Source organism: Ylistrum balloti, unplaced genomic scaffold (genome assembly GCF_031769215.1).
Source record: "Ylistrum balloti isolate Yb309-2 unplaced genomic scaffold, AGI_CSIRO_Ybal_v1 Utg370124, whole genome shotgun sequence".
NCBI classification, from domain to species: Eukaryota; Metazoa; Mollusca; class Bivalvia; order Pectinida; family Pectinidae; genus Ylistrum; species Ylistrum balloti.
Genome location: NW_026782139.1, coordinates 235695 through 250366, shown reverse-complemented (window position 1 = coordinate 250366; position 14672 = coordinate 235695). Strand labels below are relative to the sequence as shown.

The 14672-nt window shown below is 33.3% G+C and overlaps 1 protein-coding gene across 1 annotated transcript; it reads left to right on the top strand.

Moving 5' to 3' along the window:
• Positions 1-2118: 2118 nt before the first annotated feature.
• On the top strand, positions 2119-9421 carry LOC132550439 (mucin-2-like). The gene is made up of 10 exons (XM_060214507.1): positions 2119-2133; positions 2891-2984; positions 3566-4339; positions 4637-5878; positions 6264-6379; positions 6616-6674; positions 7386-7579; positions 8042-8210; positions 8574-8765; positions 9310-9421. The coding sequence occupies exons 1-10, from the start codon at positions 2119-2121 to the stop codon at positions 9419-9421; spliced, it is 2967 nt and encodes a 988-aa protein (XP_060070490.1).
• Positions 9422-14672: the final 5251 nt, after the last annotated feature.

Sequence of the window (14672 nt, the reverse complement as noted above, 5' to 3'; positions counted from 1 at the left end):
TTTTGAAAATGTAATAACATCGAGCGTTGCAAATAGGCAGTCGTCTTATGTTTCATTGGTGAAAGTTATTGTGTAAATTGTTGCTTTATTGAATGGATGAAAGGTCACCCAATTTCATCCACTACACAAATAACCTTCAACCTCACCTCTTGTAAATACCTTAATTGACCAAAGATGTACATATTTATCTTAACACAGGGATGACCCCATGTATTAAAGGGTTTTTGTGTGTCTCTGATTCTAAAATGTCAAAATATTTCGACATTTATCTTGACCAATAAACTAGGCGTGGGAGTGACCTGGGCTTCATAGGATTACTCTGTCCACTGACATTATTTATATCGGAAAAACTTTGTCCACACATGGAGGTGCCACCTATGATACGACAGGGGTGATAGGTATGTTTGCTTAAAGGGGAACATCCCAGGTCATCGATCATTTAAAACAAACATTTAGTTAACCCAGACATATTTATTTTAGAATACCATAGTCTCTAGAAAAATAGACTAGATCTCAGCATTAGTTGATTTATATATATATAACTATATAAAATTTCCTAAGCGATTCTTAAGTGTATGTAAATAAGCCTCAATTTTCGTTTTAAGTTAAAAGTCATAACTTTAGCTATAATATAATGTCATGGTAGTATAATATATATATGAAGTTAACAGCTCATTAGGCATTTTTTCTATACAATTTTTGGAAACATTTCTTTTAAGATTTATTGATTTGATTGTTGTTCCTTTCCAATTATTTTAAGCCTTGGTGATTCATGTACTCTATTTTTTGCAAAAGTTTAACACGTTAAATGGAATTCCTGAGTTTTTTTCTTAAACCAGTAAATACTTTGTGATTAGTCCGATTTACAAAACAGATACTACATTGTAGTTTTGTTTAATTCTTTAACGACCTCACCTTTATTAAATTTTAATCGGAATTCAAATATCTTTGAATCCCATTCAGTTTATCACATTGGACAGAATTTAAAGTTATTATCACTTAAAGATCTTACAGAAAGATCGAAAGATTCGATGACAATCCTTTTTCGGGAGATTCCGGCTCAAGATTACAGATATTGAGGTCAAGTAAAAGTTTGAAGCTCGTGCGACATGATTGATAGGTATTGTGAAATAGAGCTGACAGGAACTTTATACTTGAACGTTTGTAATGACGCGATAAGTCACGTAAATATTGAAGGTATGTGAATATAGCCTTTAAATAGGACAGAATTACTACCACAGTGACTTAGTCATACCTATATGTTCCTCTACACATGTATTAGTATAAAATTATTTAGATTAATCAATTTAAATTTATCTACTTTAATATGTTTGACCTATATTATCCAAAAAATATTATTATGGACGCGTTTTCTTAGAACACCTCGCAACACAAGGTTTCCATAGATTTTAGGGAGGCTTTATAGTCGTCGTAATTACCTCATTGGGAAATCTTCTATTTTGGTACTCGTGGTTCCGTTGTTGTTCATCGTGTTCTCATGTTGGAACATGACATTACTAACTTATATTGACAAACATTTACATGAAGAGTGTCGTCAATGAATCAGAAGACACATCCTATTACACCTGGTCTTGTTTTCTGTGTACTTTTAGTGGCGTCTCTGTACAACTCTTTCTTTTGTTCGTGTTTTGCCTTATGAAATGAATTATGATTAAGTTGACATGCTGGTCTTTTTATTTTCTGATTTCTGCATATCCGATGCATATCATTTCTGCACATTGTTTATCTGCGGGACACGTGTCACATGATAATTTTTTTAATGGTTCATGGTGTATTGTGTAAGATGTTGATGCTGTGTTGTCATTGTTATCACCAACCTGATCGATTAACCGAGAGAAGCAGACATTACTATATGGTAAAACTGCAGTAGATTTCTCCGTCAATAACGTACAATATTACAGTGTGACATTACATGTGGATATAAATGACATCACTGTATTTACGTCCACTGGACTACTTTCCTAATAAGCAATAGGAATATATCACGTGTCAAAATTATCATAATCCCAACTCCAATTCAATAAAACTAGGGCAAAATATAAACAAAAAGAACGATATACACTAAGACACTGGAACAAATACAAGGAGAATAAAACCATGTATTCCGAAAGGGTAAGCGTATTCTGCTCCAACGAAAACACACGTCATATAAGTATAGGTTAATCCAATTAAGCAATGTCAAGTGAAATTAAGGTATACAAGAATGGAACAAACAGGGAAACTAATGAGAACTAAAACGTCCTGGTTCATATAGCATTGTACAATTCCTTAATGTGTTAACAAGTAAGAAAGAACTACATGAATATAAACGATATGTATATCTATTGAGAAGAAGTCAAGCCGTCCTTTCATTAGTATGGTAATCATTGTAAATGCTGTTTGTTCATATCGGTGTAATAGTTTTAACATTCATATTTTTCGTGATAAATCAAACTATTTTTTTGTAAATCGATAGGAAAATGAATTTGAATATTTGTTATGTTTCTATTTCTGAAGCATTGAGGTTGAGGCAATTTCAATGTACATGTATATCATTAAGAAATCGCATTCGTTTGCATCAGGTAATTAAGAGTCAGAAAATTATTCCCTTGTTCCTTGAGTAAAAGCGTTAGAGAATTACATATCTCGATATATAATTAATGGATAATAGTTGTATGATGTATAATTAATGGATAATAGTTGTATGATATATAATTAATGGATAATAGTTGTATGATCTATAGTTAATGGATAATAGTTGTATGATCTATAATTAATGGATAATAGTTGTATGATATATAATTAATGGATAATAGTTGTATGATCTATAGTTAATGGATAATAGTTGTATGATATATAAGGTATCATCTGTATTTCTTGTTTATTTCAGGTACAACACGTCATAATGCTGAAAAATGGTGTTTTGGTTTTGGTGCTGGTAGTATATTTATTCTCCGTCTGCAATGCCATGACAATTGATCCAGGTAAGAATTTCACATGAATATGTATGGAAGATTGTACAAAAGACATACAGGTGATTTATAATGTGTGCTATATCTACATGTTTTTTATTGGGTTTTTTTTTTTTTTTGGGGGGGGGGGGGTTATATTCCTAATTCTTTTTCATCTTTTTTATGTAAAAAATCAAGTATGACTTCGTTTTCATTGTATTAACTTTCTGTGTTATTGTTGTTATGAATTCATACCATCATAAATAGCGTTTATGGTTGCCAGTTAAAGAGTCATTAGTTTCAGTTCTTCTGACACACCTGGCCTGACTCTCTTTTTAAGGAGTCCCCATGTCAATCTTTCGTTCATAGTGTGCCTGGTTTTATTGATAATGAGTTTGAATTTAGATTCTGTTGACATAACGGTAATTTTGGTCCAATTAATTACGAAATATGATTTTTATGGCACAAACTGAAGGTTTATATCAAATGCAACAGTAACTTCATTGTACTAACAAATAAAGGTATTGGAGTTAGTACAAACACTAGATATATTCACTATAAGTTCACAACTGAATTATGTTATTGTAATGGATCGCTTTAACTATTTATTACAGAATTCGCTATGTGCTACAGTGTGTGCCCAACCACTACTGCTTCGACAACAACCACTACTACACCAGCTCCTACACAAACTTCCTCAACCGCTACTACACCAGCTCCTACACAAACTTCCTCAACCGCTACTACACCAGCTCCTACACAAACTTCCTCAACTACTACTACACCAACTCCTACACAAACTACCTCAACCACTGCTACATCAGTTCCTACAAAACTTACCACTTCATCGACACATACACCAACCACAACCACTATTTCAACTCAAACACAGTCTAACACAACCACTTTGATGACGTATGTGCCTACTGCAACAACCATCTCTTCGGGACAATCTTCCAAATTTACTCCATCAACGCAACCTACCATATCGACAGCTGCTGAAACAACTCCGACTAATACAGCTATTAATACAACAATGGTGTCATCTATTTCCCTCACTACTGTAAACGTATCGATGACTACCATTAATGAATCAAACAATGCAAAAACAATGACGCCAACTATAAAAACTACCGAAACAGCAGCTGCACACACATCCAGGAATACTCATACTCCATCTTTAACAACTTTGGATCCATCTCAAACCACAGTTTATCAAAGTACCAAGGTAAATACAACTTCAGATAAAACGAAAAGCTCGTCTGCTACGTTATCTACAACACCTGTAACAAACAAAACAGAAAAAATGAACACGACATCATCTATTCTGGATACTAAGTCCACTCTTCCAATGTCTAATGGTAACCCTAGAGATAACACCACAACGAGTAATATGACAACAAAAACGGTTTCCTATCGATCAACAACATTACCCGAGGACAAATCATCAACCCCGTCTGTAATATCTACTGATGAATCATCTACAACGACTCCGGAGTTAACAAATGTACCAATTAGTACAGAAGAGAAGAGGGAAATATCTACAGCTGTATCAAATAGTGGATCAACGTCTACTACAGAAGATTCATCACCGAAAACAATTACAACAACTCAAAATCAGACAAATAGTTCCCAAACTATCACTTCTACCACTAAAACACAAACAAACAAAACAACAACTGCAGCAACAACAGCAACAAAGACAATGGAATCGACAACTGTTGTGACGACATCAGATGCAACAAGCATGAAAGTCGACCAAACAACAAACGGTTCCTCAGATAACTCAACAAACGATAAAGTAAGCACACCAAAATCATCGATATCGGGTGACGCGACAAGGAGCACTTCAGCAATGACCTATACATCAACTACATCAATAAAAACAACGTCTTTTACCGAGTCAACGACAACATCGAGAACTGTTCCTGATTCCTCAGTTGATCCAAACGGAGGCATGACAACAGCAAACATGACATCCGGGTTATTCACAACAGAAGCGACAACTAATCCATCGTCAATTTCATCCACATCCACAGATGCAATGACAACATCGATATCTACAACTAAAATCCCGGTTACATCCAACACTACAAGTCCTGTAACAAATACCACGGTCACAACACATTCCAAAGATACTCCATTCGTTTCAACAACAACAGTACCGTCAACATCACTCGCATCCACAGTAAGAGTGCCATCCGTGAACACAACACCATTAAAATCAACAACGACAACAAGAACACCAATAACAGATTTGACCTCTACGGCTAATTCAACAATAGTGACGCCAAGTAAAGAATACTTATCTACATCCGTAACATCTCCCAGAACACCAGGCGTTGTGTCCAACCCATCATCCACTAACGCACTCTCAAATACACCAACTCTGACTAGCTCATCCGTATCCGCAACAGATACATCAACGAATACTCCATTTGCTTCTTCAGCAACTAAATCTGAAGGAAGTACGGGAGTAACTTCAAATACCACATTTTCGTTCTTGACTACGAATTTAAATACAAGTGAGATAATTTCAACAACTACAGCATCTACTTTAGATATGACTAAATCAAGTCCGACGAATTCTAATATAACGTCCGCAACACTCTCATCAACTGCTTATACTACTGATACATACAATAACACTGCAATTAATAAAGTTACGACTTCAACAGCGCTCAACACATCAACATCATTGTCTTCAACAACTAAAGATGCGTTCACAACAGCCACAACTACAACCTCACCAACTCCGACAACAACAACAACGCCATCCACAACAACTATAGACTGCATAGCAGTTTGTCGAGCCTGGGGAAGAACGCCTATCTTAACGTCATCTTCACTTGTGACGTCATCGTCATTACCATCGTCATCAGTGACGGCGTCTCCGTCACCGTATGACAATGTGGAACCTCAATGGAGTAAGTTCGTACAATCAACAGGAAAACGACCATTCAGATTTTTATTTCAAACTTAACATATATCACATCGAAAATAATACTTTAACCTCATAATAAACGAAAACATTAATTTTTCAAATTCTTAGTTAAAACACGAAAAATAAATTAACTTATTCAAAATCATGATTATATCGTGATGAATAACATAAACGTGTATATAACAATAATATTAGTCTTCCGAAATTTTAAAGAACATATGACAAGCCTGGATATTACATTAAACCAATAACTCAACTTTTTATCAGACTACACGTTTCTAGATTCAACACTTTGATATTTGTCCTTTTTGTGTATTATTTACGCCTCAATGATTGCTTAATAAAACCAAACTTCTCTTCTCTTTCAGCAATAGCTGTTTTCCCGTTACATTTTACAATTTCCTTTAACGTTCCTTGGAGTTCAAGCTATGACGTAACAACATCAAAGGTTTATTTAAGCATATCGAACAAAATCCTAATCTTTGTAAGTAATTTTATACCAGTTCAGTTATATATAGGTCCTCATTACCATAATGCAACGATCTATGTTGTATATCTATAAGCTTATATAAGATGTCAATAACAACAATATACATATCTTACTGTAATGTCATCTACGATCACAGAATATCACCCAGATAAAAGAAATCGTGTTAAAATTTTAAAATAGCTACTTATTGAACGATACGTAAATTTGTATGTATTTTATCAATTTTTCAGTTAGAGTCTGTTTACATTCACATCCCTGGCCTTCGTAGTTCGACAGTTATTGATTTAAGGTAAGGTATTTATGATTTATTAAAGCTTTATCATGGGAACAGCATATTCTAAAGAAGGGAATGTCGTTATATATTCAGTATCTGTCATAGATCCAGATAGAATGTCTTCAGTAATAATGAGGTGATTAAAAACATGTTGGAGAAAGGAAATTAAGGAAACCGAAATTAGGTTTCAACAAATGATAATTCACTGAACAATTTGATAATCATGGTCCTAGTTTGGATATGGTTGACATGGTACAAAGCAAAAATGAATGCTCTTACTTTGCGCGCCCTTCTCTGTAGGAAAATTACTCAGGTACATGGAACAGAATACTACCAGAACATACCGTCGAGATTAAAAACAAAACTCTTATTATGGAAAACGACGTTTTAAAGCATGATTTTAATCAATATTAGAGAGATGTTTTCTTCTGAAATGGTCAGTGCAGTATTCCTTTCAAATACTCAAAGTGAAACCGCAATTACAGAGATACTGAAAATATCTTCTATGTATGTTACATGCATCTAATAAGGCAAAGAAGCATGGAAATACATTTATCTTCTTTTCTGTCAATAAACGCAATTGTCTAAGTCCTGTATTCGTTACATATTTATCAACTCAACTTTGTTTCTTATTGAAAGTTTGTCCACTGGAGCAATACCAGTATGAATCCAGAGTATTTCTTAAATTGATCATTTAAATTTTAAATTATGTTTTTTTATTAACAGGCGCGGAAGTGTTGTGTGTACCTACTCGCTCAGTGTATCAGCCTCACTGTATCGAACCCCTGGTGCCTACAACCTCACTATGGAAAAGATAAATGATGCCCAAGAACAAATGGAATCAATGCGGCTTGCAGCCAACATTGGGGAGCTTAGTGTGAACTATATCAAAAACCAAAGAGGAATGGAATTTGCCCAAGGTTGGTAACAAATCGTGAATTATCAAATTTTAGTGACCTTTAAAAATAGCCAAAATTTGTCATTATTATATACTGACGTCATCACTATGAAAAATTCTAAATATCATCATCACAAACTCTCTTCAAATCTACTTTAAATGAATAGATAAACAGATAAATGGTAAATCAATAGCTGTCAAATCAGTAGCTTTATAATTTTCATAATGTATATATCATAATAATATGAGTTTGACCTTGAAAGAAGGACATTTTCCTCTTCAACTTCTCCAACGTTTAATTCGCTGCCAGCTTGTTACTTTAATTTGTTTTAATTCTTTATCATACTTAAAAAAAATTAGAATATTGTGGTGAAAATTTAAATAAAATTTTAACTAAATGTTATTGATTTATTAAGTATATTCTATGTTTTTTATCGGATATAATTAATTATTCAATATAGTTTGACTTTGCATTACATTACAGCCCTAGAGGACTCCCGATCGCCTTGTAATGCTACAAATATATGCCCGTTAGGTTACACGTGCCTTTACACGTCCGGAGAGACTACGTGTGTACACATGTGTAAGAACGATAACCCATGTCACAACGGAGGCACGTGTTATGTAAATGAACAGAGCAAGGTTGGATGCAAGTAAGATATCTTATCTTTCATATCAATTCCTAAATCAATCAGATATTTTTGAACACAGATTGTTTTATATATGATTTGAATATTTTGTATAAATATAAACTTTTGATGTCATCATAATTGTAAATTACGATTCAAAATGAAATATTGAAGGAAAATATCAATTAACGCTTGTTTTGTGAGATCTCCTAGCCCGGAAAAAATAAAATAATCAAATTTGATAAAGATAGTCACACTGTAGAAATATAACTATGGATTGATATATCTTTCACAAATCATTATGCATTTAGAATTTAGAAAATTTAATAGTTTAAAGAGTTTGTTTTGTTTAACGAAACCATTATGCTGTTTTTCGTTCATTTTCAGATGTAAGCCTAATGCAGACCTGGTATATTTTGGAGATTATTGTGAAAGTTCCGATGAACGGCTAGCATTAGAATCAAAATACATTATAACAATTGCCTGTGTATCGGGCGCTGTGCTCATACTACTTCTGGTATTTATCAGCTGTTTATGTATTCAGAAAAGACCATTCGACAGAGGAGAATATAGTTTTCAGTAAGTATATAATGGAATAAAAATTAATTGATTTAAAACGAAATAAACTATATGAGAGATTTTTTAATATAGTAATTTTAGCAACCATTACTGAAAATATTACCAGCATTTACTGCATGCAATAAAGCCATAGAAAGCAATGTAGACAAGTATGTAATGTAGGAAACCAAAAATCATTTCAAAGGAGAAAAAGACATTTCTACAAAAACATTATTTCCAGACTTTTAAACATTAAACTTTTGGCTAAATATTTAAGATATAAACGTTAACGTGCACTTGTTACATACAGGTATAAATGATATCGTGTCAGCAAACCAACATCAAAAGGAACGGAATTGTTTTAGAAAATTGCTTACTTATTTGAACAAAATTTCAATTAACCAAATTGGTATGTAATAGATAACTTTCCCCTCAACAACAATAACTTTTGAGAATTATGTGGACACAGCCTGATATCAAATCACAAACATGTCGTTTTTGTTTGGTTAAACGTTACAAAAGTGATTTTATTCCAAGGTAGATAATCCATTATGATTTTTTACAGAGAGTTTAACGACGCATACTACTACAGATCGACTAAAGATGATGTAGATACTATACACAAGTTATATGCTGTAGATAACAGGGCTTACGACCACACCTCTCTCGATACCTAGAACAGCTAAAGAAAGTAAGCATTCAACCTAATACTTTATCTCTTTGTTTTAAGTTTGGTCATACAGGATGTTCCCAAGTTATGGAAAGGTGTGTATTTCAAAAATAACTATTCAAAGTCGTTAGTTATCTCTATTATGGCCTTTAATAGAAAAGAAAATTCTATGGCATTAAATTATAACAGATAAAACACTTTCCTGCCGAAAGTACGACAAGAATTCCTGATTATCAACATGACAGCCCACGTCTCAACTAACTTAATCAAAGAAGCATGATCTGTCAGCAGACCGTATTTAACATCTCTTTGTAAAGTCCACGCTCTTCAGCGGGCGATATATCTTAATGATAAGTATCTACGCTCCTTGTTATGTCAGCTGTTTCAACATTGTGATTGATGGATTGAACAAAGGGGAAAGGTCTAGAGATTTCTAAATAATCTAAATATTGATTCAAATAAGTACATTCATGTTTGATTAGTATGTCACTAATGAGGAGTCTGGTGTATGAGAGGCTCTGTACAATATTTGATTCAGTAAAATTGCCATAACGTCTCCGAGGCTACGTTTTATCTTCACAAACTGTCAATCTATTGGACGGAGGAACAGTATATCTTTCGTACTATACTCTCTGGCATGCTTTAAATTGATTTCCCTGTGATTTCTTAATAAGTTTCTTTACTCCTCTCCACATGACTATATTACAATTATTTCTTCTATCTATTTTCAGATATAACAAAACTACTAAAAAGTACTAAACGCCGTTGTTACCTGCAAACGTTTGGGATCCTGGATTATTCTATTTTATACCACAAGTTACGGACATACAGGGTTTATAAGATAAAGACCACGTTGTTTAATATAAACAATATAATTTTATCGATAAAGTTGACCACTAACAATAATAGCGCCACTGCCTAAAGACTTAACGTCATTATTCGATGCTTGGTATAATATATATAATATATGATATCGTGGATTGACTGGGCAGCTCTGCTTGAAGTTGTTTCTGTTTTTACTGGAAGCATATGTCACAAACTGCTATGTGCCGTCGCAATCATTGGACAAAACACAATTTCCCCGATTTCTTTGAATTGCACTTGAAACTCCTACTTGTTGTTCAGTGAGATATATATAATTACCAGCTTCCACAATGAGATTTTTACCCGAAATAACCACAGCTGTTCACAGGGCGGTGAGATCAGTACATACGTTTCTAAGACACTGTAGCTTTCCTAATTTGGAAGAAAAGAAATTAATTGCTATCATGTCCAGCGATACATACATATATATATATAATTGTTTTTTTTAATCAAGTCAAATCACAAGGTAGTAGATTTGTGGATTTTGTGACTTCAACAGAGTCATCATCGTCACATTCTTCCAATCTCACTTTCGCATTACATAAGAAAAGCGCATTTGAGACATTTTGAGCAAGTAAATTTAGAAAGTATTTCTTTATATTACATAACGAACAAGGAATAACTCTCTAACTTTATTTTGCAAACAAAATGTCGTTTGTCAATTTTTGATATTCATGTTAATGTTTGTATGAAATCGTGTTTTTTTAGAGAATCCTACATCCATGTACAGTTCATACGGGATTCCAGAAACTCGTCGAAATTATCGATTTTGCTCGCCATCATTTTTTTTCTCAATGTATTATTGATAAAACGTGAGATATCGTCCTTGTATGAACAATGTATCTCTAAGGTGAAATAGAAATATAGAATATATATTTCAACTGTATAATGGTGTGTATTCAGTGTGTGCATTCAGTGAAAGAAAATGTATGTTTGTACTGGTGTATGTAATAAACACAAAGTGTACGTTCGTGTATAAGTTTATCATATTAATGTTAAATTAGGATGTCACTGATGAGGAGTCTGATGTATGAGAGATTCTGTGCAATATTTTACACAGTAAAATTGTCATCAAATCTCCAAGTCTACGTTTTGTCTTCACAAACTGTATAACCAGTGGACGGAGGACGGTATATCTGCCGTATTAGACTCGTTGTCATACTTAAAATCGATTTTCCTGTTGACATGACTTTGTTGTATAGAGTTTCCACACATTTACGTGGCTTCCCCAAATTAACAAATCTACCTCTATTTTTAAAGCCTCGCCTGTCCAGCTCCTTTTCGCGTAATGATATTTGATATTGAATGGATGGACAAACACACAAATAAAACTAGTTATTTCATATTGCATTCCAGCGTTTACTTTTGAATTATTTGTATGTATTTGTCAACACCTATTAATCAAACGTGATGTTCACACATTCACCTTCACATCCAATCGTTCGCAATCATTAGATAAAGTATGGGTAAATTACCTTGTTTATGAATGCATTATATCTTCGTGTCCTTTATTTCTGTTGATCTTTGTCTCTCCAGCTGTATACAATCGCGTATCTCCAAATGCTATCTCTTTCTATGTCTTTCTGATTAAGTTGTTCAAACAGGTCGTAATGCAATGAAGATAAGGAAATTCTTACTGGCCGGAAAGACAGTAGAAGACTTTAATGCTGAACATTGCAAAAGGAAAAAAAGTTAAATGAAATTTGGGCAAAACATGGTCAAATGCTAGACTAACACGGAAAACGGTACAAAAAGACCAGGTGTTCCAGAAAAATAAACGCGTCTTGCTTCTTGATCTATCCCAGTAAGGAACGTCGCGTTTTCAAATGAAAAGACATTTAATGACTAAGAAATCACTATGGTTATGAATATATTTCCATTCAAGCTCAGGAGCAGCATATTTATTGTTGTCGTCTTTGTTCTCTTCTCAAAACCATCACTACACATAATAAACATCCGATTAAGTAAAGTATCTCCATAATGTAAGTACTTATACCACGCAGTTAAATAGCAAGGATGGTTTAATATCACCTTTCAAAGGATATTCAGAATTGTTACACTATAATTTAATAATGAAATAAACTACACTTGTTTCGTCCTACAATGACGTAGGCGGTGGCTAAGTTAACCATCTTTACCATTCCATCTTTTTAGGAGATTTACTTTGTGGTTGAGCTATGATTCTGTTCTACTGCTTGAAAAAAAAGAAAATACCAATATATGAACATCATTAAAATCCAAATTCATATTCAATGAAACGTTCGGCAGATAGACCTCATTTGCAGGATATTCTTTTTGCAATTTTGTAATTGATTGGAGCTATCATACTTCAATCAAATACAACTATTTCAGTAGGTTTTCTGCTGGTAAGAATGCACATTTTGTACGTGGTTTGCATTATCACATGTCGTATTAAAGACCTTTTAATCACTCTATTGTGCTACTGTTAGAGTTGTTCTGTTGGAGATTAGTCATTCTGGGCGCCATTTCCAAGGAGGAGTTATAATTTATTTTACTTTTTCTAATTATCATTTTAAAAATAAATTCCCTGATAATGAATATTTCGGAATATTTGCTTCGGGATAGAAATATCAATAAAAGGAAAGTTCTTATCACACAACAGATTCGCTCATTTCTTTCCAAGGCTCTCGAGCTTACCACATCTATGACAACAATAGTTAGCTCGGATATTTCGGGACATTTTCTACTGATAGTGTTACCAAAACTTCTATAACCTTGGTAATGAAATTAATAGAGATCTTAATTGTATGTTTCATGATGCATGTAAACATCATCTGTAACAGTATCTGTTTTACTTTCAGGCTTTTGATAATACCGCGAACATTTGAGCCATCGAAAAAATAGACATTTAAGCTTGGTATCTGACGCAGAAACAGGACGTCGTAGTTCACATTACCGTCATAGATAATATATATTTAATTCAACCATTAAATGGTATGAGGAAAATTTCGCAACATACTGTTAACCCAAGTTTGTCTCTAAGGTCGTAATCATACAGGACAATTTCAAGTAGAGGAACTTTTTCAAAACAATCTTGAGATTATTTGTAAAATGATAACGGAAAATTTGCTATAGCTCTTAAGCTAATGTATATGGCGATCTACTAACTTACAGTGAATTTTCTGTTGGAACTCCTTACTGTAGTACTATCCTGCCCCACCCTTCTGGCTATGACGGGTTATATGAGGAACAATAAGCCTCTTTCACTTGTGTCTGGAGATTTCCTTACCTGGGAAACTGTTGTGGGCTACCAAGCTTCTGTGTTAAGGTAGGAAACGTTTTAGTTATACTTCTTAATTATGTTTTAAATAATTTAAACTTAAATCATATAGTGATTTAAGTTCAATTTATATGTTGAATTAATTTATTACGATTGTTGCAGAACAAATGACGTTAAATACTAGTATATAAGTGACTGTTATACTGTATATATGTGTTTAGTGATTAACTCTCATTAATATTACATATCGTTTAATGCCGTACGTTATTGTGGTTATACGCTTTGAGATTTTTATCATTATTGTTTGTTTTATTATTTACGAAGATATTCCATATCTGTTCTACAAAGAATGTTTACAAAAATGTTAATGGATTTCTGTTTATAGTCTTTTATATTACTTACTGAACACAACGGAACAATAGACAATGTAAATTCATCTCATTAAAGTACTTATTTGATTTCTTCATAAGTTTATAAAGTGCCGTGATTTGTGTATGTTTATTATAAAGAGTGCACAGCGAAATCAGCCCAGTTTCCTCTTGTTTCTGTTATCAAATTTAATCCTCGTTTTTTCATCATTATCGTTATTTATTTATTCATTGTGTTTATTACTTTTTTTCTAGTTTTTTTTTCAAATAGTGGTTAAATGTTATGATATTGTATCGCTATTGTGTAGACGATACGGGTTTTTTATTGTGTAGAAAATACGTGTTTTACAAATAAAAAACTGTCGCTTATTCGTCTTTTATATGAACTTTCTTGAATAAGTATTATAGTCAACCCGGATATACTCTATAAGATGTTTGAATTCTGACCTACATTTTTCTTGCATGTATGTGAGAGACACACATTCCTACGTGGTTCACTTGTGACACACATGCCGTTCCAATCCCAACCAATCACAGCTTGATGTTATCTTAATCCCTATAGGGGTTGCATACATGCAAACAGTTAAATAGGATATGATTTAACACCTCGTCAACTGACAGTCTAGAATGAAATGAATTTTACCGCTTAAAACGAAAATCTAACCACAACACATGGTATTCCATTGCTAGCAGTTAGAGCAAAGTATTGTTTCTAAAAGCAAAGTTCTAAACGTTCACTGAGGTATACTGGTCTGGGTATTACAATGTACAGTGTTTGTATTTAC

Coding starts and splice junctions, on each gene's coding strand:
- LOC132550439 (XM_060214507.1), top strand. Junction 5,879..6,263: donor CAATGTGGAACCTCAATGGA/GTAAGTTCGTAC, acceptor CTTCTCTTTCAG/CAATAGCTGTTTTCCCGTTA. Junction 8,766..9,309: donor AGAGGAGAATATAGTTTTCA/GTAAGTATATAA, acceptor GATTTTTTACAG/AGAGTTTAACGACGCATACT.